Source organism: Lontra canadensis, unplaced genomic scaffold (assembly GCF_010015895.1).
Source record: "Lontra canadensis isolate GAN:19392208 unplaced genomic scaffold, GSC_riverotter_1.0 scaffold44, whole genome shotgun sequence".
NCBI classification, from domain to species: Eukaryota; Metazoa; Chordata; class Mammalia; order Carnivora; family Mustelidae; genus Lontra; species Lontra canadensis.
In genome coordinates this window covers 14206082-14231701 of record NW_022631038.1, presented here as the reverse complement: position 1 = coordinate 14231701, position 25620 = coordinate 14206082, and the positions used below count along the sequence as shown (strand labels likewise).

The 25620-nt window shown below is 40.3% G+C and overlaps 1 protein-coding gene across 1 annotated transcript in view; it reads right to left on the bottom strand.

The window, feature by feature from the left end:
- Positions 1 to 11124: 11124 nt before the first annotated feature.
- The window catches only part of PIGN (phosphatidylinositol glycan anchor biosynthesis class N), a 103518-nt gene continuing 89022 nt past the window's right edge, over positions 11125 to 25620 (bottom strand). The window contains exons 28-30 of the mRNA XM_032872297.1: positions 20582 to 20624; positions 18355 to 18407; positions 11125 to 11435 (exon numbers count right to left, since the gene is read on the bottom strand). Coding sequence (XP_032728188.1) covers positions 11312 to 11435; positions 18355 to 18407; positions 20582 to 20624 — 220 coding nt within the window. The 3' untranslated portion in view covers positions 11125 to 11311. The remainder of the gene's footprint in view (positions 11436 to 18354; positions 18408 to 20581; positions 20625 to 25620) is intronic.

Below are 25620 nucleotides of genomic sequence, written 5' to 3'. Positions count from 1 at the left end.
AGAGACCCCAGAGAGGCTGTTCTAGACCTACACTAACACGGCTCTAAACCAGCCCTTGAACATATTAAGGTGATCTGCAAATTCACTACCAGCCAGAACAAAATTCAACACTGTATTAGAGAAGCAAGAGAATCTGAACACTCAACTATGTAGCATCTGTGATTTGTAGCATACAACCAAGAATTCTAGACATGTAGACATGTGAAGAAGCAGCAAGATATGATCCATAACCAAGAGAAAAATAGCTAGTTGAAAGACTGAGAATGACAGAGATGATAGAATTAGCAGATAAAGACTTTAAAACAGCTATATATATATATCTATATTTTTAAACAGCTGTATCTTTTAATGGGCAAAATGTTTGAAGAGACACTTCATCAAAGAGGATATATGGACATCAGCATAGTGACACAGGAGTCATTAGAGAAATTAAAACCACAATGAGATACCACTACACACCTATTAGAATGGTCAATATTTATTTTTTTAAAGATTTATATGAGAGAAAGCCTGTGAGTAGGGGGAGTGGCAGAGTTAGAGAATCTTCAAGCATACTCCTCACTGAGTGTGGAACCCGATGTGAGACTTGATCTCATGAACTCATGAGATCATAACCTGAGCCGAAACCAAGAGATGGACACTTAACTGATTGAGCCACCCAGGTGCCCCTGGAGTGGTTAAAATTTAAAAAATACTGACCATGTCAAATGTTGGCAAAGATACGGAAGAACTGGGACTCTCACACTCTTTTGATGGGAATAAAAAATGTTACAAATATTTTGGAATACAGTTTGAAAATATATTAAAAAAATAAACATACACTTACTATATGATCTAGCCATTCTACTCCTAGATATTTACCCAAGAAAAAAGGAAGTATACGTTCACATGTTCAAAGACCTACGTGTCTACAGCAGATGTATTTATAAAAACTCCAAACAGGAAAAAACCCAAATGTCCATTAAAAGATGGGTAAATAAACGAATTGTGGCATATGTTGTGTCAGGAACCGTGAAAGCTTTTGAGATCTCATGCTGATTGCAAGCTAACAAGGTATCTCAACACCACTTCATAGACACAGAGACATGCAGGGCTTCTGAGCCGGACAAAAGACAGCTTATTACCATGGCAATAATGTAGCCAGAGTAACATAACTGTGTCCTTTTTCTGAGCGTCTGTCCCACTGGGTGACATGAAGAGAGCCAAGTGTTGCTCGCACACTCAGTGGGGTACATTGTAGCAGAGAAAACATTGAAATTTGGAAGCCCTGATTTTATTTAGGAGATACTGGTAAACCAGCCCATTCTCAAAGAGGTCCTCCACCAGGACTGAGCAGTGACAGACTTCAGAAGAAGTAACGTGATTGATCACCAACCAGGATGTGTATCTGTTATTTACCTATTGACCTGGGGACTGAGGAGCTGGACCTGTAAAATTCACAATTTGTGTAATTACTGTCAATTCAATAAGTCTGGCCAAGATTTCAAATACACTTCCCACCACTGCCCCCTGTCTAAATTCAGTCTCAGATAGTCTTTTACCTAACACTATTACAGTTCCGGTATCTTAAACTCCTCCAAGTTAATGATAACGGCCCCAACAAGGCCTACTTCAAATATTACATCTGTGAAATCTCCCCCAATTTTTCCACCTTGTCCGAAGTTATCAGTTTCCCTCTGGACTCCCGTAGATCTTGGGACATATATTAGTTCTGTCACACAGATCACGACAGCTCAGCAATCAGTTTATGTCTGTCATTCACAGACTGTGAGTGGCACACGGTAAGAACTCAGTAAACCTTTGTTAAAGGAACACACAAAAGAACTCCACAGAATACTTAGGTGATCAGAAATAGTATTCTAGGTTCCAGAAAAGTGACTATTGAGATATAAATGGTTCGTGCTATTTTATCCCTTTTCAATAGATCATTTAAAAGTAGGCGAAAATCAATTTTCGCCTACTCCTCAATTTTTGCAGCTAATTTGAACAAGACCCAGGATCATAAACTCTAAGGAACGGTACATGCTTAAGCATTCTTAGCTCCCCCTGAATTTCAAAAGCAAGTGGAAACTTTATGTGTCTGATTATTACAGACTCTACTTCCCCTTGAGCTAACAATGACAGATTATACCGACGCTGGCATGAAGCCAAGTTAAATAACCTACAGGCCCCTCTTAAAGCCAAACCTTCCAAACTGGAGAGTAATCTACTTTTAAAAATTTCTTGGGTAACTGTAACATAGCGTTTGATGTCTTATTACCTCCCAGTGTATACAATATGTTCTCCTCACTTGGAGAGTCCCCTCAGCCTTCATAGCCTTGGACCCGCCACTGCCACTCCTGTCAAAAGATATCCCAGAATGAATTGCTTTGGGACTGGACAGACCCATCAGAAGTTGTCAGAGGAATAAGGAGGTGACACTTTTGTCATCACAGACCAAATGTGAAACGAGAATGACTGCAAGTGTGCAAATCAGGGTCTCCCCCTGAGGCGCAAGCTTTTTAAAAGACACGATAAGTACTTATTTTTATTTAAAATACCTTTTTCCAACATCACATATTAAATTTCAATATCCTCATTTACACTGTGCTCTCCTGCCACCAGGCTGTTGCTAGCACTAGATTCTATGATCTACAGAGAGATCCTGGCAAATTCGCTTCCAACTCTTTCCTCTTGCCCCTACTAACAGTGGTGATGAGGATAAGAATGCCTGACAGGTGTTAAGGCTTTTTGGGGTTATATACCTGCCCCCCAGGGGAGTCTCTATTTGCCAATTGTTATAGCAGAAACCTACAAGGGCAGCCACACAGCAGAGAGAATCACTGACTTTACTCTCCTGAGCCCTTTATCCCCCTCCACATGTCAGCAATTCTGAAACAATGAATCAAACCATCTTGACAGGCTTAGACCATCTACTCTAAAAAGAAACAGAAGAAATTAAAAGGCTTTAACAATATTGCAGTTGTTATTGTTATAGAAGGACATGCTATTATGAAGGTGGCAGGAGCCGGCAAAAATAGTCTTCTTGACAAACTTTTGTGAAATTTCCTGCTAACATTTTTGGAAGCAAGTTTCTACTCCTTGTCCATACTGTGATTTTAATTATTCAAACTGAAAAGCATTGTCCAAAAAAGGATAACAATTCTGCACAAAGTGCCATTTTGCAGAATAAAGTTGCTGGAGTTTTTCCAAGTAAGACGTGTTAGAGTTTCTTGTACAGCAACTGCCCAATTCTGTTTTCTTAGCTCCCTAGAATATGGATCTAACAAAGCCAAGGGTTTGGGTGTGCCTCCCAAGTAAGGAAGTTATAAAAGGAAAAAATTCTTCATAGATAGCAACGTCACCCTGATTCCCCAAAAGCAATTCCCCGTGCTTGTCCTTTGGATGCGTGACGAACATCATCATCTCCCCATGTGAAATGCAGCACCGACATTGTAAGGCTAGAACATGGTGGCCGCAAGCCAAGATCAGGGAAAATTCAAGCACAGCACAGACGCGGGCAAGCCAGAGATGGGGCGATATGGAGGCTGCTGGTCACTTCGGTGAGAGTCCCTACCATGCACCTTCTGCGTCTTTGTCTTCTACAGAGATCTCCCAAGTGGTAACACAATTTTGATTGGGACTCAAGGCGGGCAGTAAAAAGTGTTGGAGGAAAAAGACCTGTTTCATTTGATGGCTTGACATCATTTTTCATTTTTTCTGTCCTCTTGGGTAGACTGATCCAGAGAACGCCTTTGATCTTTCCCTCTCTTTCTCTCTCTCTCTCTCTTTTTTTGGCCTCACTCCTGCCAGCTTTTCTACCCACCTGTAAAGCCTGAGATTGGGATTGTAAAGTCAGCGCTGGGTTTTAACCGTTTCAGTTTCCTTCATCCAACCTTCGAGCTCACACACAAGTGCTCAAGGAAAGCTTCTTGTAGGGAGACCCAGGGGCAGTGCTGGGCTGAATGAGGAATGGTTGGGCAGGACGGATGCACGAAAGGAGGGAAACTTTCCTTTTTGAAGGAGAGCACTTTTACTCTGTTAACAGCCAGCTGAACTCGCTCAATCTCAAAAAGCAGAATTTGTTGAATAGGGGGATAGGGTATTTGGTATTGGTGACTGCTAACACCTCAGGATTTACTCAGGAGCAAGGCCAAAACCTCAAGCTGCCACTGAGAAAAGCTGGGAGGTGAGTCACTAGGAACGAGGAGAGAGAGCAGACGGTTCTCTGACGGAGGCACCACATCTCCGGGATCCCAGGCGTCTTCAGTTCACAGCAAAGCTTCACTGTGTCAGGCCAAGCTCCAGGCCTCACTAGCTCTGCCCCCGAGGTCAGCCACCTTCGAAGGAGCAGGTCCACCAGGTAAAATACGGAAATCAGTAAGCCTCCGGCCACACAAGCTCTCCAATGCAGAGACCCAGGGGATGGCTAATAAGCCCTCACCTCATTAGTCTCCAGTCTTAGACCCCAGTGAGTTTGGTCAGGCTCTGAGGCCCTTGGAAGCATTAAGAACAGCAGCTCCAACCATCAGACTGACAAGAGATAAGATCTTATAAACCAGAATGTCAGTTAACATTACACAAAATTCGTGCTTTAACAAAGGAAACATCATTTGAAGGCTTCACTCAAAGGTTCGAGGAATGTTCTTGTGACGGTGCCAGGCCCTGTCATGGGGCCTGTGGTGGCATGTCTAATTCACGCCAAATCTGGATCAAGACTGAGAGGATTTGTGTCCAGGGCTCCTGTGGGAAAATTACCTCCCGCATTCTGGATTAGGTCATGGATGCCACAGTGTTAAGGAGAGTAAGGCTCCTCTCTAGTAGGCCGGAGGGCAATGGTTTAAAAGACGACCAGATTTATGACAAGCTTTCAACTTTCTGGTTTCAACCGAATCCAGATGCGTAAATACCAAAGATATTGAAGGGAAAAGGAAAATCTAAGGATCTCTTTAGTACCTCCAAAAAAACATGGCTGAAATGTTCCAGAAAAAATAATCAGCAATCTTGACATGAAAGAATAATTAATTCCACCTCTACATTTATGTGCTGATATCTTTTTATTCACATTTTAGGGTGAACTACGGTACTCCAACTCATGATCCAGTAAATCTTATGAGTTAGCCATGCAAGTGCTATGATTCAGTCTGATTCTGTAAAGCTAACCTCCCCAAATGTATTAGTTTCCTAGGGATGCCATAACGAATTATCACCAACTGGGTGGCTTAAGACAATGAAAATTTATTCTCTCATAGTTCTGGAGGCCAGAAGTTATAATTCAAGGTGTTGGCAGGACTACCCTCCCTCTGAAGGCCTGGAGCAAAGATCCTTCCTCACCTCTCCCAGCTTCTGGTGGCTTCCCTGGCTTGTGGCCACATCACTGCCTTCATGTGGCCTTTTCCTCTTGTCATCTCTCCTCTCACAAGGACACTTTTGGATTTATGGCCTCCCCTGGATAATCTAGGATGATTTCATCTCAAAATCCTTAATTATATCTGCAATGACCCTTTTTCTAGATAAAATCACATTCACAGGTCCCAGGGATTAGGATGCGGACCTCTCTTTCGGCGGGGGGGTGGGGGGTGGGGTGGTGGTGTGTGTGTCACAATTTGACCCACTACACTAAGCGTACTCTGGACTTCAAGGTCTCCACAAAACTTCAAGTGCTTGAAAATAGACAGTAAATAATTCCCCTTCTTCTTTTAATGCTAATTTTTTAAAAAGTGAGGAAACTTGCTCCTTTTGCTTTATATACCATTTGGAAGACAGCTGGCATATGCCTCAAATGTTAAGAATCTGGTGCGAGCGAGCCCCATGCCAACTGCACACGTGTAGGCAACTTCCAAAGTATGTTTTCCTAATTACACTGTTTACGCTCTAGTATACACATACCACTGAGGAGTCACCTGTTTATTACAGGATGCGTTCAGAAGTGAAAATATACAAATACTTTTACGCAGATTCCAGGATATAATGTTTTGGCAGAAACCATCTGTTTAAAATGTAAAAGCAAAGCAAGCCAGCCAGCCAGCCACTCTCACACTAGTTGTGGGATCTTGGGCAAATTATTTATAAATCACCCTGTGTTTCAGTTTTCCCATCTATAAAATAGCATATTATCTACTTCACAGGGTTGTTACGAGGATTAAGTAGTTTAGTATTTGTAAAGCATTTAAATCGTGCCAGCACATTGTAAGGGCTTTCTAAGTTTTATCACAAATTTTTAAAAAGTCATAATTAGAAATTGCACTAAACAGGGGCGCCTGAGTTGCTCTGTCAGTTAAGCCTTTGCCTTTGGCTCAGGTCATGATCTCAGGGTCCTGGGATGGAGCCCCAAGGCAGGCTCCTTTCTCAGCAGGGAGTCTGCTTCTCCCTCTCCCTTTGCCCCTCCCCCTTGTTCATGCTCACTCTCTCACAAATAAACAAATAAAATCTTAAAAAAAAAAGAAATTGCACTGAACATTAAGAGATCATTTACAAACACATTCAAAGCATGCATATCCATTAAAGTTCTTGGCTGTAAGTAACAGAAATGCAGACAAATTTTTTTTGAAAATGAATGGGAAGGTTTACAAGATGGCTGGAACCAAGAGAAGCCAGGTAGCAGAGGGCAGAGCCAAACAGACCTGCAAAGAACATCACTGAACCATTCTGTCCCACTGATTTCCAGCTTAGAAAGCAGAAGGAAAAAGAATATACAAAACTAAGCATTTTGAGTGAAACTTTGGACTTGTCATTATCCACCGTGTCCTTAGAAATGATAGTAAAAATAATCCCTCTTTTTATTGGACAAGTAAGCATGTAATGGAAGGTTACCTATCAGGAGGCGTCTAGAGTAGCTCCATCCAACCTAGCTATCAATAACTCTTCAACTTGGAATCTTAGAAAGTTTCTCTCCTTTCTAGCTTGAGAATCTTGCAAAGAACTCCGAATGGCCCAGCTTGTGTCAGATGTGCACCTCTAAACTAGTCAACTGTGGTGAGGGAAGAAAAATCCCACTTGGCTCCTGCCAGACACACACAGTTAGCAATGGAGGCTCAGTTACCCCACAGGAGAGAATGCCAAGCAGACACTGGCCCAGCTGAGCACCATCCACTCACACCCTATCTACACTGAATGGAAGAGCTGATGGGAACTATTCATGAAGACAATCCATTATGTGGATCCACACCAGCTTCTAACATGGCTAAGAGAGAGGAGTGACATGAGTAGTGAAGGGCAGGAGAGAAATAAGTAAAACAGAAAAACCAAGGAAGGCATAAAAACTTTAACTAGTAATCACCTCCTATAGGGACAGATCACAAGAGAAAAGCCAATATTTGCTGTGAGTGTATTTTTCTGGTAAAGACTGTAAAATATAAGGTATAAAGACCTAGTGCAAGTTCCGTCAGGGCTATCTGATGATCGGGGATGAACTGGATGCCGTATGCTAGTACACGAGGGTCCCACATGGGAGACTACATGGTCAGTAGGCACAATTTATAAAAAGGCAGGTACAATTTTAAAGTTTTCCCACACTAAGGGTTAAGATTTTCTCCAGAAAACAGATTCAATTAAGCATAGAACACCATTTTCCAAAACTGTGACAAACAGGTTTTGAGTGTGAAAGTATACGGTGACATTTCTGAACCGTGCTTACCAGACAGAAGGGAAAATTGAAGGAGGGTCTGCAGCCAAGCAAGTGGAAATTGCTGGCATACCGCTCTTTTTCTCCCTTTACAATGCATAGACCAAGTTAAATTCCTTAAGTACTATAATAAATATGCCTATTTAACTTCATTTGACTAAGTACTTCTCAATGTATTTGATCAGAGATCCCTTTTTATGATGACATCTCTTTGTATCACAAGAAAGGATTCCTTGGAAATCCTAAAGAACTGATGTTCTAAGAGACATAATTTTGAGAACTGCTATGTCCCAAGTAAATACTGCTGTTCCAAGGGGGAGGAGTTGAAAAACAGCGATGTTTGCATTAATAAGTTAGTAAGTGATACATTACTTCTCAAATGCTCTTGTTACAGCATGAGTATTTTTTTTTTTAAAAGATTTCATTTATTTATTTGACAGACAGAGATCACAAGGAGGCAGAGAGGCAGGCAGAGAGAGAGGGGGAAGCAGGCTCCCTGCTGAGCAGAGAGCCCGATGCGGGGCTCGATCCCAGGACCCTGAGATCATGACCTGAGCCGAAGGAAAGGCTTAACCCACTGAACCACCCAGGCACCCCCCAGAATGAGTATTAAGTGCAGAAATCTCACCTACCTTTTTTACATCCCTTGATGAAAAATGCTACAAGATATTACCACAGTACTGAAAACATACACCATAACAATCCCACTTCAAAGCATTTTACAAGAGATGGAGAAAATGTAGATATATAAAGAATGACTCTGAAAAGGTGAGAAATTACCAAGTTCTCTCTGGCCTCTTAAAGGGAGTCCTCCAGGGATGCCTGGATGGCTGAGTTGGTTAGGCGGCTGCCTTTGGCTCAGGTCATGATCCCAGCGTCCTGGGATCGAGTCCCACATTGGGCTCCTTGCTCGGCAGGGGGCCTGCTTCTCCCTCTGCCTCTGCCTGCCACTCTGTCTGCCTGTGCTTGCTCGCTCTCCTTCCCTCTCTCTGACAAATAAATAAATAAAATCTTAAAAAAAAAAAGGGGGGGGGAGTCCTAGAAACTGCCAAAAGGGGGTCCGCTCCAAATAACTTGAGTCAATTTAGCTCATAGCTGTCAGCCCCCTGGATCAGATGATGTTTAGGATGTCTAGGGTTTATCTAGGAGCAACCCAGGTTCTCACCGGGAGAGCTGGAACCCTGCAGAGATACTGCCTCTGGAGACAGTCCGCCCCCTTCCACCTTAACCCTTCCTCCTCCCCCCACTCCAGCTCCATCAGAAATGACATTTTTGATGGCAGAGGTATGTCAAAGGTGGGGGAGCAAAGGAGTCCTTAACCTACTGCAAGTGTATAAAGTCATGTGTGGGGATGGGAGACATATATACTCCTGATATGTGACTTGGCTGAAAACAGGAATGAGTTTTTCAGGAGAAACAATATGGTGAGTGATGAATAGGTATCTGGGTCCGTAGTCCAGCTCCATCATTGTTAGATCATTTTGCAGGCATTATTATGAAAATATATTACCATTTATAACATTTCCCTAAAAAAAATAAAGCCTTTTATGTTCTAAATAGTACACACTAAATATAATAATACAGAGAACTAAAACATTGATTAATTATGGATAGATGCACTTAGCTTCTGAAGTCCTTAGACTATGCTCCAAGATTTATTCACGGTCCATGGCTTTTTTGTTCAGTATTTGTTCTCAATCTGACATACACCCTTTAATTATTATAGGAATTCCTAATTTAGGCAAATACGAACCAGCAAATGTCTTAAGTTTTGATTTGGAGATCTGGTATTAACAGGATGAAAAAGTAAATGCCTTAAACAGAAACATATTTAAATCATATTTATTTTTTGTTATTAATATAAAAATATGCATTTCAAGGTATTTGACAAGCTGCACAACAGAAAAGGTCCATCTAGCAAACTGTTCCCAAGCGAGTCTGAGGCTCCCAATAAACAGCACAGCAAGGCCAGCCTGTGCCACAAGGACATATGCCTGCTTTGCAAGCGCCCACTGACTCCAAACCATATTAGGAAAAGATGTGCTTCAAAGAACGAAATAAAGGTAAAGCACTGAGCACCTTTTACAATGCCATAATAAAATATTCATTAATTCCTCCGTGTGAAAATCTGGGAAAAGATGGAAGGTAGATAGGATATAAAGGAGTTAAATTTAGCACTAGTGTTTATAAAGTCAGTTTTCTCTGACTTGTTTAAAAACAGATTAAATACTCTGAGACATTTTAGAGTTCATGGGTTTTATATTTGCCAATGTCATCACCTGCTAACAGCAGTTTCTTAGTTGTTGATAGAAATTTTATATTACAGACTGATGTATGTTATCCTATACTGACATTGGTCTCTTTCTTTTCTTTTCTTACTATGGTGCTGTCATTGGTGTACCATGAAGTCCTATCACACACAAATAATAACCACACTTCATCAGAAGCAGAAATTTAGGAAGCACATTTTGCCAAACTGACTTTCGAATCTTCCAAATTGTATTTGCTCACTCACTTGCCAATTTCAAAAATCTAGTAATTTGTAGAGGGCTTCTTCATCATTGATGTGAGTTAGCAATGCTATAATTTAATTCAAAAGCAATTATTTTTTTAAAATGGGACTCAGACCAGCAAAGCTTAGCATCAGCCAAAAATTGACGAGCACACCGTGGGCAAAAGGCCAACTCCACAGTGCTATATAAAGGTCACTTTATGAAAAATCCAAACAAAAATTACTCTCAAAATATTTTGTCCATTAGAATTAGTTTACAGATGGAAATTTAAATTAAATGAGAGGACTCTAGGCCTTTGGGCTAGAATCTTACAACATGAAAGATAAGCAATGTCAACAATGATTTCTGTGGTAGTGTCAGTTTAACCATTGACTTCAAGAATTCTGTTGAAACAATACATGATAAAAGGTATGGGGGGTAACAAATACCGAGTCTACAATTAAATATTTTCCCTTTAAAAAATTTTCCCCTGAACTAGATACAAATACCAAGCATTTTCTACCTTTCCATCTCCTGAAATTCCAATGGGAATCCAGAAATGGGGGGAAAAAAAAAGGAGTGAAGGTCAAACCTGCAGCTGGCCGGTACACGAGGAACACCCTGGAACAGCATAGAGGCAGTCCTGCTGCTCACTAAGGACAATGACAAACACCTGGCAGCACCGTTTCCACTGAGGCTTCAGGAGTGACAGATCCTGATTGTCTTTCTAGTGTTAGCACTTAGTAGATAGAACTACTTGCAAAACCAGTGCTGGGAGCTGATAAATATTTCAGGTATCACCTAGTGACTCCCGTCAAGTTTCTCTGTCATTGAATGTGATCGCGGCCTTCCCCACAGGAGCACACCCTCCTTCGAGTGGGTGGGGAGTTGCCCCGTTGGTGACCAGACTGTTACAGGTGCTCTGAAACATCAGAGAGAAGAGATGCCAGCTAAAGGAAGAAAATGCAAACGGAGAAAGCTTACTATGCTTTGCCACAGATATGACCACTATTCCACGTGTACAAAACCTAAAGAAAATGGAAGCTCCTTTATTCCGGACAAGCTGTAAATTCAGAATTCTACATATCATTTTCTTGGTAGGAGCAGAACATGCTGTATATCAATATCCATTTTCTTACAGAATCCTCGATAAGAGTTTGGTTTAAAAGGCGAGTGAGAAACAGGATCCGGATGTTGAATGATGGCGACAGTAGTATCATATGAGGTGGCTTTTGGGTTTGCCACAGAGTTCAAGTTTCTTGGTTGTGAGCAGGTGTGCCAGGCCATTGAGAAACACCAGAATGATGGTCATAGACATGACAATCACGTAGTGGCTGATGCTACAGAAGGAGAAAAAGAAACATGTTACAGGAAGAGAGAACCTGTATGGGAAGGAACGTAAGATACCTCTAAATAATGATTCTAAATGTATACATAAAATACACAGAATTACAAAAGATACCAATGATCTTTTCAAGTTTATTTACTTCTTTTAGGCTCTACATTCAACATGGGGCTCGAACTCACTACCCCAAGACCGAGAGTCCCATGCTCTTCCGACCGAGCCAGCCAGGCAGCCCCCACCAACGATTTTGAAATAGATGTCAAATTTAAAAAACAAATTGGTTATACAAGTAGTGATGAGCATAAAGAATATTTTGAGATTTCTCCAACAACTGTAATGTTATGAAATGTCTGACTGATACTGGCAGCGCCTGTGTCTTTGTCACCATTACAAGGTTACTGTCCCCAGGTTAAGTATTCTGACATTTTAAAGTGGGCCATTCTATGCTTTGACAGAAGTTAGAAGTACTTTAACAAAATTACCAAACACACACACACACGTTACCCAGATTCAAATTCAGGGAAGTAAAAGTTTTATAGTCAAAGCATCTGCACAAAGGAAAAGGGGTACATTTCGTCATTAATCTCCAGGCCAAAGCTCCTAGATTTTGCTCTTTTAGAACTTTTATCACTTTTAATACTTTAAATTACCTGAAACAGTCTTAACATTTTAAATTGCTTTAATGTAAATAATATTAAATATGACTTGATTTCTTAGTAAGTTTCATAAAGCCAGTAGGTAGGCGGCTATCCTCAAATTTGGTAGTGGAAGTCTATCCATAAAAGGTATTTCACAGATCACTTATCTCTTTACAGCTGCCTGAAATCACAAACTCTGGGCTGATTTAAGCTAACATTATTGGTGGGAAATAGTTGTGAAGCTCATCATCTTCAAGCAATGGAGCCAAAAGGCATTCATTCAGCTTGTGATATTTTCCATCAATCAAGTCTCGGCGTCGTCTTAGTAGAGCAGAGTTAAAGGAGCACCCAATTTCCAGTTGAAAGGAGTTCAGCTGTTCCCGCTCTCTCCCCGGCACCATCTGGACGTCAGGTATTCTCAAGGTGCCCCCGTGTGATGGCAGAGGGACAGGGTCTCTGCCCGGAGGGGCATACCGAGGCCCCGGGAAGGCCTGTTTGAGCTGGTATAAGGGGTGCTAACAAGCTGACTGTACTTCTCAGTCAGGGTAAAGGGCAACAGAAGCAGGTCATCTCTGTCAGATGTAGGAGAAGAAAAAGTCTGAGAATCACTGATTTTCATAAAGCTTAGTATTTATTATAAGAGCAAAGGTGTTTTATGGCACTGATTAATTACATTTAGGAGGGTATTAAAATAGTATTGAACATAATGAGAAGTTATCCTATCTAGATAGAAATGATACTTTAGCTGTCATTTGTATTTTAATAAAGTATAAATAGTGCACACAGGAAACAATGTCCAAATGAACACCACCATCAAATCAAACCAATCAAACAGGTCACGCTGACTCTATTCACCTCATACCAAATACACTTAGAGCATAAATTTAAATTTGTTTTTATAGTTATGAAGATTATCTCAAAGGAACTTTTTCTCTAGTTTATGAAATGCACTTCTTTTAGGATGCCATATAAAAGGCAGGACTCTGTGAAGTTTACAACTCACTATGAATGAAGACACAGTGTAAAAGATCAAAAGAAGAAAATATTAAATTGTAGCTCTGACAGCCCAACTCAGTTTTATGGCCTGGGCAGGATATTTTTCACATGGCTGTTCAAAGAACACCTGATGCCACAAGGTTCTCTAGAAAACCACTGAGCTCCCAGCCCCAGGCTTAGCCGACTCTACTGACTGGGTATATTCCTTGAAGAGCCTCAGTTTAATTCTGGTAAAATCTGCTCCGAAGATGCATTTTCAAACATACTGGACTATACCCATAAACACAAATACTGTCTCATCCCCTAATAATACAATCTTCATTTTTAAAGTAGCTACTACTTATTTGTTAACCTGAAACTAACAGCTGAGGAACTCCCAAACTGATTTTGAAAACCCACTGCGATCACCACGATGACACTACGACCATTACAGACACGTGCAGGCCACAGTCATGGGGTGGTGAACTCCCACTCCTCTCTAGAATTCTGAGACATGTTCTTACTGCTTCTGTATTCATAAGGCAACCAAGCAGTAAGGACGAAATGACAACATTCCATTCCTGTATATAATAGGCATGTTACGGCTAAAGTTATCAACTATATTACTAATAAAAAGGAGTTTAGAAATAAAATTTGCCACAAAAGGAAACCACCACAGGAGCACAATTCAAGTAACTCTAGATCCCATTAAACAAACTGCCAATTAATTTAGTAATACCTACAACACGACAAAAAAAATCTCAGCGTTTCATATACACATTCACGCAGGAATAATTAGAAACCCACAACTTAAAAGCAACATTCTTACAAACAGAATGCAGGATAAAGTACAAAAATGAAGTCTTGATAACGTGAACCCTATTATATGGTGCTTTAGCTGTGAATCTTGAAGCATGTTTTCCAGCCATTATCCAAGCCTTTTCCTGGCAATAAATTAGATGCTGATGAACATGCGTGAACCACTTGTGCTCATCAGACCTGTCCCACATGGTTCCCCAAGGTGGTACATGCCATCACTGCTACACAGGATACACAGAGAAGATTCTAGAATTCTAACTTATCAACAGGAGCAGCAGCAAATAAAAAACATCCCCCTGCAGCCTCAATCCAGGCAATTCCATTTAGAAGCCCAGTTTTTCTAACTTGGATTTCATTTTGTTTCCTTATCCCAACCCCTGCCATCCCCCACCTCCCCTCTGCAATCATCTTTCTTCGTTAAGAGGGCATTTTTTGGACATGATATTAAGAGACAAGCCGAACAACAGAGCTAGGAGGTAATTCAGCAGGGATGACCAGAAGACTATGTGGGGAATTTATGGAGGACCATTCACTGCTTTCAGCCTGGAAAACAGAACCTGAGCTCTGAAGTCCCCCATTCCACCCACCTTCGAGAAGCCTCTCAGGACAAGCAACCCATTTCACCTATGGGAGTCAGATCTACGAGGACGGAGCACTGAGACTGAAATGAACTGTGGTTTAGCCTAACTTACTAACTGGCTATGCCTTTATCACCTTTCCAGCCCCTCTGGATTTTGTGGGGGTGGGGGTAACAAGTGCACCATGACAACAGACATAAACAAGGACTGTTCCAGGTTAACCTGGCACTTGTCACTGTGTGTGGAGGGCAGCTCCCATTATAAAAAGTACTATTACCACAAAATATTCCTAAAGCATAGTTTTTACCCTGTATACCACGAATCAATTAAATATTTTAATAAGTATCATCAATAAATTATAGTACTGAAATATGGAGTTAACGTCCTTTTCTCATGATTAGTACCACAGAGTGGGGGGTCATCAAAGCATTCTCAAACCGCAAGGGCTGACGTACCATTGTGTTTCCCTTGGTTTGAATGATGCTCAATGTTTGTCTTATGCACCTCTAGTCTCTCTTTCTGTAATTATTTTGTGCTCTGATGAGCACTTTATTCCCATGATGGTTGTGTAAAGGAATGCAAGAAATAGGCCTGGAGGTAGCATGCAAGTGCCAGGGAGGACGTCATGCTAGATGTTAAATATAAGTTTTGCAATGGCTCAAAGCCTCTTTTTAAAAAAGGATCAAGCAGGCACAGGTAACAAAAATAAAAATAGATAAATTGGATTACACAAAAATTTAAAACTTCTGTACATCAAAGGACACAATCAGCTACTCCTGGCTCATTCCCTCCTAATCAATATTTCTTTCTCCTTTAATCCTAAACATATATTACCAAAACTCTGCAGTGAATGGTTCCTTTGCAACAATCACACACAGGATCAGACACAAAGTGACTTTTAACAATGAGTTTATGAGCATCACAAACCAAGACTTCGGGAAATTCCCTGTAAGTAGAGGCAGCGTGGGACAGCGGGGACTCCGCCGCCTTGGCTACCGAAGCGCTGTCCTCCGCACCTGCTCCTCCATTTACCGGTTTGTGACAGAAGCAAGTCACAATCTCCTCATCTCTAAAAGGGGCCACAGTGTTCTAACCTCTACAATGAAGACAGTAATATGTCCACTGTAAAGAGTAACAACTTTACAGCGTTATGATAAAGATCGCATGAAATGATATGCTGGGAGATCCTTAAAACACTGCAGCACAACCCAAAGGTTGGTCATCTGTAGCAGAGGTGTGACTGGGGCAACCCTATGATGGACATCCTGCACCTCCTATTCAAGTTCAAGCTTCTGTCTTACTTTGCCTTTATCTAATGTGAAGTGATTCCCCGGTCTCTGAATTGCGTTCATCGTGTCTTTCGGGCTCCCGTTTCAACAACCAGCTGCTGGCCATGTAGACCCTGTGTTGCAATGCACAGCCTGGCTCTGACCTTGTGCTAAGTCTCTGCCTCGACTCGACTCTGTCAATGAGCTTACTCCATTTGGGCTCCCGTACTGGCTCCAGAACCCCAGCTTTGACAGAGCGTGATCAGAATTGCTGTATCGAGGGACACGCACTCCTTCCAGCTGTAGTATCACTCCTCACACTCCCGAGTGAAATGAAAGGACAATCAATTCTCAGGGAGAGGCGAGGGAGTTCCATGTGTTACTGCCCATATTTCTCCTTTCCTTTCTAATGAAGCTTGAAAGAGTGGTCTACACTTAAACTCTGCTTCCTGACCTCCCATTTCGTTTATTCCTTTCCCTCTGATTTTTATCAGAGTCAAACATGCAGTACGAAAAACATACAGTACTGGAGGAAGATTTAGGATGAAAACTGAGAATTCTCGTTTCTCCTTCCCCACGCCTCAAGACAACTGCTTTGGCCACTTCTCTTTTTAGATCTTCTGAGGGTTACCTCCTTACCATGAATTAGTATCTTTATGTTGCTATTCATTGATATGTCAATTTAAAACATTATCTATTAATACATAAATAAATAAATAAACAAACAATAAAACATTATCTATGAAGTCCCTGCTAGGAAAGAGGAAAACTGAGCCTACTTATACTCTATCCTTCTCACTTCACTCTTATTTTTTCTTCTGTTAATTTTTATTCTGTTTTTCCTTATGAGTCATCTTTGAGGAATAACTTATATGTAAGAAAATGGAACGGCTTTAAGCTTCCAGTCCGATGAGTACTGACACTTGGTACACCATGTAAATACCCTCACATCCTGTTAAGATAGAGAGTATTTCCATCACCCCAAAAGTTCCCACATTCCCTTTTACAGTCAAGCCTACCCTAGCTCCCAGTTCTGGGGACGGGTGACGGTGATATCGCTCAACAGAGTGAATATACTTACTGTTGCCAAACTGTACACTTAAAAAAAGGTAAGATGGTAAGTTTTGTATTTTCTCTATTTTACAAGTAAAAATAAAAAGTCTCAAAAGAATAAAAATAAAAAGTCTCACACACGAAAACACTATATTTTATGAGAATATATTCCAAACAAAATTCTGGCGTATGTCTAAAATGAAAGAAAATTAATCAAATGTCGGGGAGAGTAAGGAGAAACACAAGAAACAGCCCGAAGGACAGACGATAGAACCACGGAATACCATTAATAGTAATAGCGGCCTTTCCGGAAACTTCTTAGGTGCTGGCTGCTGTGCTTGGTGCTCCATGTGGAGTCACGCATTCAGACAACCACACGAGACTGGGGGCAGGGCGGATGAGAGGGCTTAAGTCACTCGCTGACGGTGTCATGTGCAGAGAGCCTGTGGTCTAGAGCTCTGACCCACTATCTTGTCTGGACACTTTGGGATCAGAGGGCTGGAGAGAGAACGAGACATCAAAACCTTCCCTAAGCATTCAAGCTTAAGAGCAATGACAACAAAATGACATAGGGACACCTTTTACATGCCTGGCACATATGGAATGAAGGAGATTCAAATCAGATGAGGCAGGGAGGCAAACGTGTCTATAAACGAGAAAGCAGGACCAGGAATGAGCTGCCTAAGAGGCAGGAACAGAGGAGAGGTTGTCTAACACACTCCCACCCAAACCGACGCACTTCCCAGCAACACAAGCACTAAATAAATATTGACTAAATGAAATAAAATCTGTCTATAAAAATGTGTGTATTGCCTCCGAGTGCATTTGAAAGCAAAAAAGGCAAAAAGATCGACTTTGCTTTCTTTCTCTCAGAGAAGAAATTTAACAGATTAAGGCAATCATTCACACTCAAATCATAATAAAGAAAAAACTGACGTTTTGTTCAGATTATACTAGAACACTGTTGTAAGGTCTCACATGTTAAATGTTCTCATAGGAAAGATTCTAAGAGGCAGATAACGATTGCACTCAATTTAAATTGCCACACGAAGTTCATACTGCCACTGAAAGACCGGGAGATTATGAGGACAGACTCGGAAAACCCAGATCAGATTCAAACAGTTTCTCTTACACCTTCCAGCTGTCCTATCATTCTCTCCAGAGTTAGCATCTATCCTCACATCATCCCAAGAAAACACGTGCTAATGTGTTAATGCTAAGAAATGGAGAGACATGTCTCACTTCCAGAGGCTTAAAATAATTGCTACTTGTTATGTTTACCTCAAAAATCAAACTGGTACCTTCTACTAAGATGTCAAGTTATTATTTTTTTCACTGTATTCTTAAGAATTTCAATGTGTGGTGCCTGGGTGGCTCAGTGGGTTAAGCCGCTGCCTTCGGCTCAGGTCATGATCTCAGGGTCCTGGGATCGAGTCCCGCATCAGGCTCTCTGCTCAGCAGGGAGCCTGCTTCCCCCTCTCTCTCTCTGCCTGCCTCTCTGTCTACTTGTGATCTCTATCTGTCAAATAAATAAATAAAATCTTAAAAAAAAAAAAGAATTTCAATGTGAATATATACAGCACCTTGTTCCAATGTCAAGCCAGCTGCCATAATCCCTGACCAAGAAGAAAAAATGCTGTAAAATAAAACAAAATATAGCTCCATTAAAAACAAAGGGATTTTGATTCAGATGAAAAACAGTGTTATTTTAGGATTATGAGTTTCAGACTTTTGACCTCTCATAACTACTATGATTAGAATCCATAAGAATATGCTCTTTACAGAAATTTCTGCTTGGACTAAAATGAGCAATGGCCTAAAAGCAAGACATAAGCATTACCACTCAAATGAACACAAAAGTGACATTTCTGAATAGCTAAAAATAAAGATAACGAACTTAATTTTTATAATTAAGCTCTAAGCCCAACGTGAGGCTTGAACTCAAGGCCCTTAAATTAGTTGCAGGCTCTACTGATTTTAATAAAAGACAATAACAATACCAAAGACCTCAGTGAAAAATAGCCATATCATCCATTCATTAACAAATATCTGCTGACAGCCTACTATGTGCTAATCACTGTGTTAGGTCCTTGAGATAAACTCTCTTTTGGGAATTATATAATCTAGTGAATAATTCAATCAAATTATCGGGGTGTGTGTGTGTGTGTGTGATGAGTGTTAACACTGGAAAAGACATGCAATTATGGGAACACAAAGGAAGGGGTACATAACCCAGATGGAGTATAAGGGAAGGCTGTCCCAATAAAAAGTCTACAGATCTAAGCAAAAAGTAGGAGTCAGATGAAAGAGTAGTCTGAGGAGATCAGAGGAGAGTATGTTTCTGACAGAGGGAGAAACCTATATAAATGTTGGGATTCCAGAGGGAGCGGCAGGTCGAGGTGAGGAGCCTGGTGTGGAGAGAACAAGGTTTGAGATGATGTTGGTCAGGTAAGCAGGAGCGAGGCCACAAATGGCTTTGTAAGCTAAAGAATGCAATCTGTTTATAAAATTAATCAGAGAATTAAACTCCTTTCTATTAACCTGTCTTACTCATTTGCCACTTTGTGAGGAAAACTGAAAGCTGATTTTTTCTAACATTATTATGTATTGTCCATTTCAGATACATACCGGATACCCAGTTCAACAGAACACAAAAATGCTCTCACCTAAACCAAGTGACTAAGAATTGATTGGGAAGTTAGTCCATTTGGTGTCTCTCATCTGTTCTGGCATAGGATATTATATAGTGAAGAACGAGCTTAACCTAAAGAGAAATATGGCCTTTGCCTTCAGCTGCCTGGAGTGATTTCTAGGCCCATGGAATGTCATGCTTAATGGGAGTATTTTGCCTGGGGGGGCCTTAGCCATTAGACTGTCTAATAACATGATTTGTATTGGGGGCTTTGGGCCATGTGGTATCAGTTCCACCCCTAGAAGGACTGAACGTTAAAGGTCAGTCATGGGAACAAAATGTGATTGATCTCCATTAAAAAGTTGACACCAAGGCTCTTGTGAGCCTCGTTAGCAACACTCCCTATGAGCATCACACACCAATGCTGGAAGAGTAATGCCGTCCTGACTCCACAGGGAGGGGAGGACCAGAATTCCACAGCCGGACCCTTCCTAGACTCTGCCTTCGGAATCTCTTCCCTTGGATAACTTTAATCTGTATCCTTTCCTATAATAAACCATAACTGTGAATATAATTGTTTTCCATGAGTTGTGTCCTTCCAGTGAATTATCAAACCTGAGGGTAGTTTTGAGAACCCCCAAACTTGTAGGTGTAAAGTAGATTCTTTTTCTTAATATACTACATACAAGAGGCCCACCTGTATGCTCCTTACTCAGAACTCACTTAGGAGAGTCATTAACTTGGTAACATCTTCCCACTTGAAAAGCTTTATTTCTTCTTTCCTTCCTTCCTTCCCTCCGTTTTCTCAGTCTTAGAGAAGGGTTAGAACAATCAACATTTCAAGTAGGAAAATGATGTATTACCTAAATCTAAAGTTAGCTTTTTCTGTGAACTTCCTATGGAAGGCTCATTTCAGACACAATGCACCATGGAAGACTAGGTATAAAATGACAGATGCAAATAAATCAAGTAAGGCTTTTGACACCTTCAGAAGAACACCCTTCTTGCATAAGTCATATGAAAAGAAAGTAATTTATATGTGTAATTTATGCCAGCACTTAAAACTTAATATCTAAAGATTTCATGCACAGAAATGCATTCAGATTTCCCTTGATTAAATTAAATCAGCACTTAACTTTCTCAATCTTATTTATACTGAATATCTAATAATGCCTTACCAAAGCCATAATGTCTGATATGATGAGAACCATGAGAAAAAGCCTGGGGAAAAAAATAAAGAAAGTTTACATGTACTACAACAGGCACATTTTTAAAGCACATTAAAATAAAAATGAGAATAATCAGATAATCCTTTATTAGTATTTTTACTTCTGAAAATACTATTTTAGAGAAGGGCTCTTTTCACATTCTAATGGGCGACTGTCCCACAGTGATGGTCTGGAATTCAAAGATGCTATTTAACATTTTGAATATTTATTTCAATGGTAGGAAAGGGATGTGAATTATGATTTTTATTTATTATTATTTATTTATTTTGGAGAGAGAGTGGGAGAAGAGGAAAGGGTGGGGGAAATGGCAAAAGGAGAGAGAGAGAATCCCAAGTAGGCTCCATGTTCAGTTCAGAGCCCAACGCAGGGCACGATCTCACGAACCTGAGATCATGACCTGAGCTGAAATCAAGCATTGGACCTTAACCAACTATGCCACCCAGGTACCCAGAATTACTATTTTTAATGAAACTTAATTTTGAGATAATCACATGCAATTAAAAGAAACAATAGAGAGGGATCTCATGTACACCTGGCCTAGTTTCCCCCAAGGTAGTATCTTATAAAACTACAGTACAATATCACAACTAGGATATTGACAATGATACTGTCAAGATACAGAATGTTTCTATCGTTACAACATCCCTCATGATACTATTCTATAGCAATGTCTATCCTCCCTGCAACGATCTCCTGCCTAACCCCTAACCCCTGAAAACCACTAATCTGTTCTCCATTCCTATAATTCTGTCGTTTCGAGAGTGTTGTGTAAGTGGAATCATTTACGTAACACTTGTAACCTGTTGGGATTGTATTTTTCACTCAGCATAATTCCCTTGAGATTCATCTACAGAATTGCAATGTATCAGTAGTTTGATCCTTTTTATTGCTGAGTCGTCCTCCATTTATGGATGTACCACAGTCTGCTTAACCATTCAAACACTGAAAGACATTACAAATAAAGCTGCTATAAATACTTGAGTAGAGTTTTTTATGCAAACATAAGTTCTAACTTCTCTAGGAAAAATACCACAGAGTGTAACTGTTGGATCTTATGGCAGTTGCAAGTTTGGTTTAGTAAGAAACTAAAACTCTATGGGATGCCTGGGTGGCTCAGTCCATTAAATGCCTGCCTTTGGCTCAGGTCATGATTCCAGGGTCCTGAGATGGTGTCTCACATCGGGCTCCTTGCTTAGCGGGGAGCCTGCTTCTCCCTCTGCCTGCTGCATCCCCTGCTTGTGCTCTCTCTCTCTCTGACAAATAATAAAATCCTGAAAAAAAAAAAAAGAAAATAAAACTCTTTTCAGAGCAGTTATGTAATATATGTTCCGCAATATATGAGAGCAATTTCTTTGCATCTTTACCAGCATTTGATGTCACTTCTTTTGATTTTTAGCTATTCTGGTCACTGTGTAATGATATCTCGTGGGGTTTTTTTTTTTAAATTTTTTTATTTTATTTTATTTATTTGACAGAGAGAGATCACAGTAGACAGAGGCAGGCAGAGAGAGAGAGAGAGAGAGAGGGAAGCAGGCTCCCCACTGAGCAGAGAGCCCAATGCGGGACTCGATTCCAGGATCCTGAGATCATGACCTGAGCCGAAGGCAGCGGCTTAACCCACTGAGCCACCCAGGCGTCCCTCTCGTGGTTTTAATATGCATTTCCTTCACCATTAACAATGTTGAACAGCTTCCACTGCCATCTATATACACCCTCAGGTCTTTTGCTCATTTTCTCTTTAAACTGTTTGGTATTTACTGTTGAGTTTTGAGAGTTCTTTATATATTTTGGATAGTAGTCCTTGGTCAGATACATAGTTTGTAAGTAAATATTCTCTGCCGTTATGTAGCTTCTCTTTTCATTCTCTTAATAGAATCTTCTTTTCTGTAGAGCAAAAGCTTTTAATTTTGATTAAGTCCAACTTATCAATTTTTCCTTACATGGATCATGGTTTTGGTGTCAAGTCTAACTCTTTCCTAGCCCAAACCTCAAAGATTTTTTCTTATGCTTTTCCTAAAAGTTTGAATCTGTGGTCTCTTTTGAGTTAATTTTTATGTAAGGTCTAAAATTTTGGTTGAGATTTAAAAAAAAAATGTCACAGCATGCCTACGTGATTTCCTTAATAAGGCAACAAAGAACTTAATGTTCATATGTAATACAGAAACTTAGCTTTTTTATTTGCAGAAGAAATGGACAAATTTCCCTCCTCCACTAAAGTATCATAACAATTGGGTAATAAAAGGGAAAAATGTAATAATTTTTGTCATCTAGTACTTTCCTCTTAAGCCCAAACAGAAAACAACAATGAAAAGTATTCTCAGATTTTTAAAATTTCTATATACAATACAGAGCTGCAAGAAAGCTTAGATTTCTCTCATCTCATTTACAAGTTTAATGTTCTAAAACAGTCTTTCCTCCAGGGAAACTCATGTGACCAGTCATTGAATTGCATCACACAGTTCCATTTCAACTAGTCTAGAGTCAGTACGCTTGTTCTGAAATCATCCTTGACTTCTTTTAGACATAATTGTTTTTCAAACTATAGGTCTAAAATATAGAAATGTCACTTACACAGTTCACATACACAGACATATAGCACAAGTCAGACTTACCATATCTAACTGAAGTGTTATGTATCATTTAAAACAAGTCTGACATAACAGACATACAGTAAGTGTGTTAAACTAAGAGCATGTGGAGAACACAATGGTCATTTGGTAAAGCCTTCTGAACAAAGCACCAATTCTCAAAGTAAATCCCAGCGAAAGCTCTGCCTAGCATGGGCTTTAATGGTTCCAGTTACTGAATCCACTCCAACTTACACAGCCCCAATTACAAAATGCTTTCCTTCTTTGAATCAAAATCAGTGAAATAAAAATTCCACCCTATGGCTCTGGTTCTTCTGAGACAAGAAGAAAAAAAGAAACACAAAGCAATCTACACATTTAATGCAATCCCTACCAAAATACCCCCAGCATTTTTCAGAGCTAGAACAAACAATTCTAAAATTTGTATGGAACCACAAAAGACCCCAAACAGCCAAAGCAGTCTTGAAAAAGAGAAGCAAAGCTGGAAGCATCACAATTCCAGACTCAAGCTCTATTACAAAGCTGCAAGGAATAAGACAGGATGGTACTGGCACCAAAACAGACACACAGATCAATGGAACAGAAGAGAAAAATCCAGAAATGGACCCACAACACTATGGTCAACTAATCTTCGACAAAGCAGGAAAGAATATCATCCAATGGAAAAAAGTCTCCTCAACAAATGGTGTTGGGAAAACTAGACAGCAACAAGCAGAAGAATGAAACTGGACCACTTTCTTACACCATACACAAAAGTAAATTCAAAATGAATGGAAACACCTAAATGTGAGACAGGACTCCATCAAAATCCTAGAGGAAAACACAGGCTTTGACATTGGCCATAGCAATAGACACATGATGAGAGGCAAGGGAAACAAAAGCAAAAATGAACTACTGGGTCTTCAAGATAAAAAGCTTCTTGGGGTGCCTGAGTGGCTCAGTTGGTTGAGTGTCTAACTCTTGATTTTGGCTCAGGTCATGAGCTCAGGGTTGTGAGATCAAGCCCCTCGTCAGGTTCCGCACAGGGTATGGAGCCTGCTGAAGATGTTCTCTTTCCCTCTTTTTTGCCCTTCACCCCCACTCTCCTTCTCTCCCTTTTTCACTCTTCCTCTCTCACCAAAAAAAAAAAAGAAAAGAAAAGAAATATAAAAAGCTTCTGCACAGTGAAGGAAACAATCAACAAAACTAAAAGGCAATCTTAGGAATGGGAGCAGATATTTGCAAATGACATATCTGATAAAGAGTTAGTATCTGGGGCACCTGGGTGGCTCAGTGGGTTAAGCCTCTGCCTTCGGCTCAGGTCATGATCCCAGGGTCCTGGGATTGAGCCCCGCATCGGGCTCTCTGCTCAGCAGGGAGCCTGCTTCCTCCTCTCTCTGTCTGCCTCTCTGCCTACTTGTGATCTCTGTCAAATAAATAAATAAAATATTAAAAAAAAAGAGTTAGTATCCAAAATCTACAAAGAACTTATCAAACTCAACACCCCAAAAAAACAAATAATCTAGTTAAGAAATAGGCAGAAGACAAGAATAGACATTTTTCCAAAGAAGACAGATAGACAGTTAACAGACACATGAAAAGATGCTCAACATCACTTATCATCAGGGAAATAAAAATCAAAACTATAATGACATACCACCTCACACATGTCAGAATGGCTAAAATTAACACAGGAAACAACAAATGTTGGCAAGGATGCAGAGAAAGGGGAAACCCTCTTACACTGTTAGTGGAAATGCAGACTGGTGCAGCTTCTCTGGAAAACAACATAGAGGTTCCTCGAAAAGTGAAAAATAGAACTACCCTCAAAGGACACAAAATACTGTTTTGAAGGGACACATGCACCCTGATGTTTATAGCAGCGTTATCAACAACAGCCAAATTATGGAAAGAGCCCAGATGTCCATTGACTGATGAATGGCTAAAGAGGATGTGGTATATGTGCATACAATGGACTATTACTCAGTCATCAAAAAAAATGAAATCTTGCCATTTGCAATGATGTGGATGGAACTAGAGTGTATTACACTAAGCAAAACAAGTCAGAGAAAGACAAATAGCATATGATTTCACTTGTATGTGGAATTTAAGAAACAAAACAGATGAACATGGTTGGGGGAAGAAAGAGAGAGAGGCAAACCCTAAGAGACTCTTATGATAGAGAACAAACTGAGGGCCGATGGAGGGAAGGTGGGCAGGCGATGGGCTAAATGGGGGATGGGTATTAAGGAGGGCACTTGTGATGACCACTGGGTGTTATGTAAGAGATAAATCACTAAATTCTACTCCTGAAACCAATATTACACGGTATGTTAACTAACTAGAATTTAAATAAAAACTTGAAACCAAAAAAATGCAATTTAAATGCAATAGACTTTTAAGTATCTTTTTTGAAGTTTG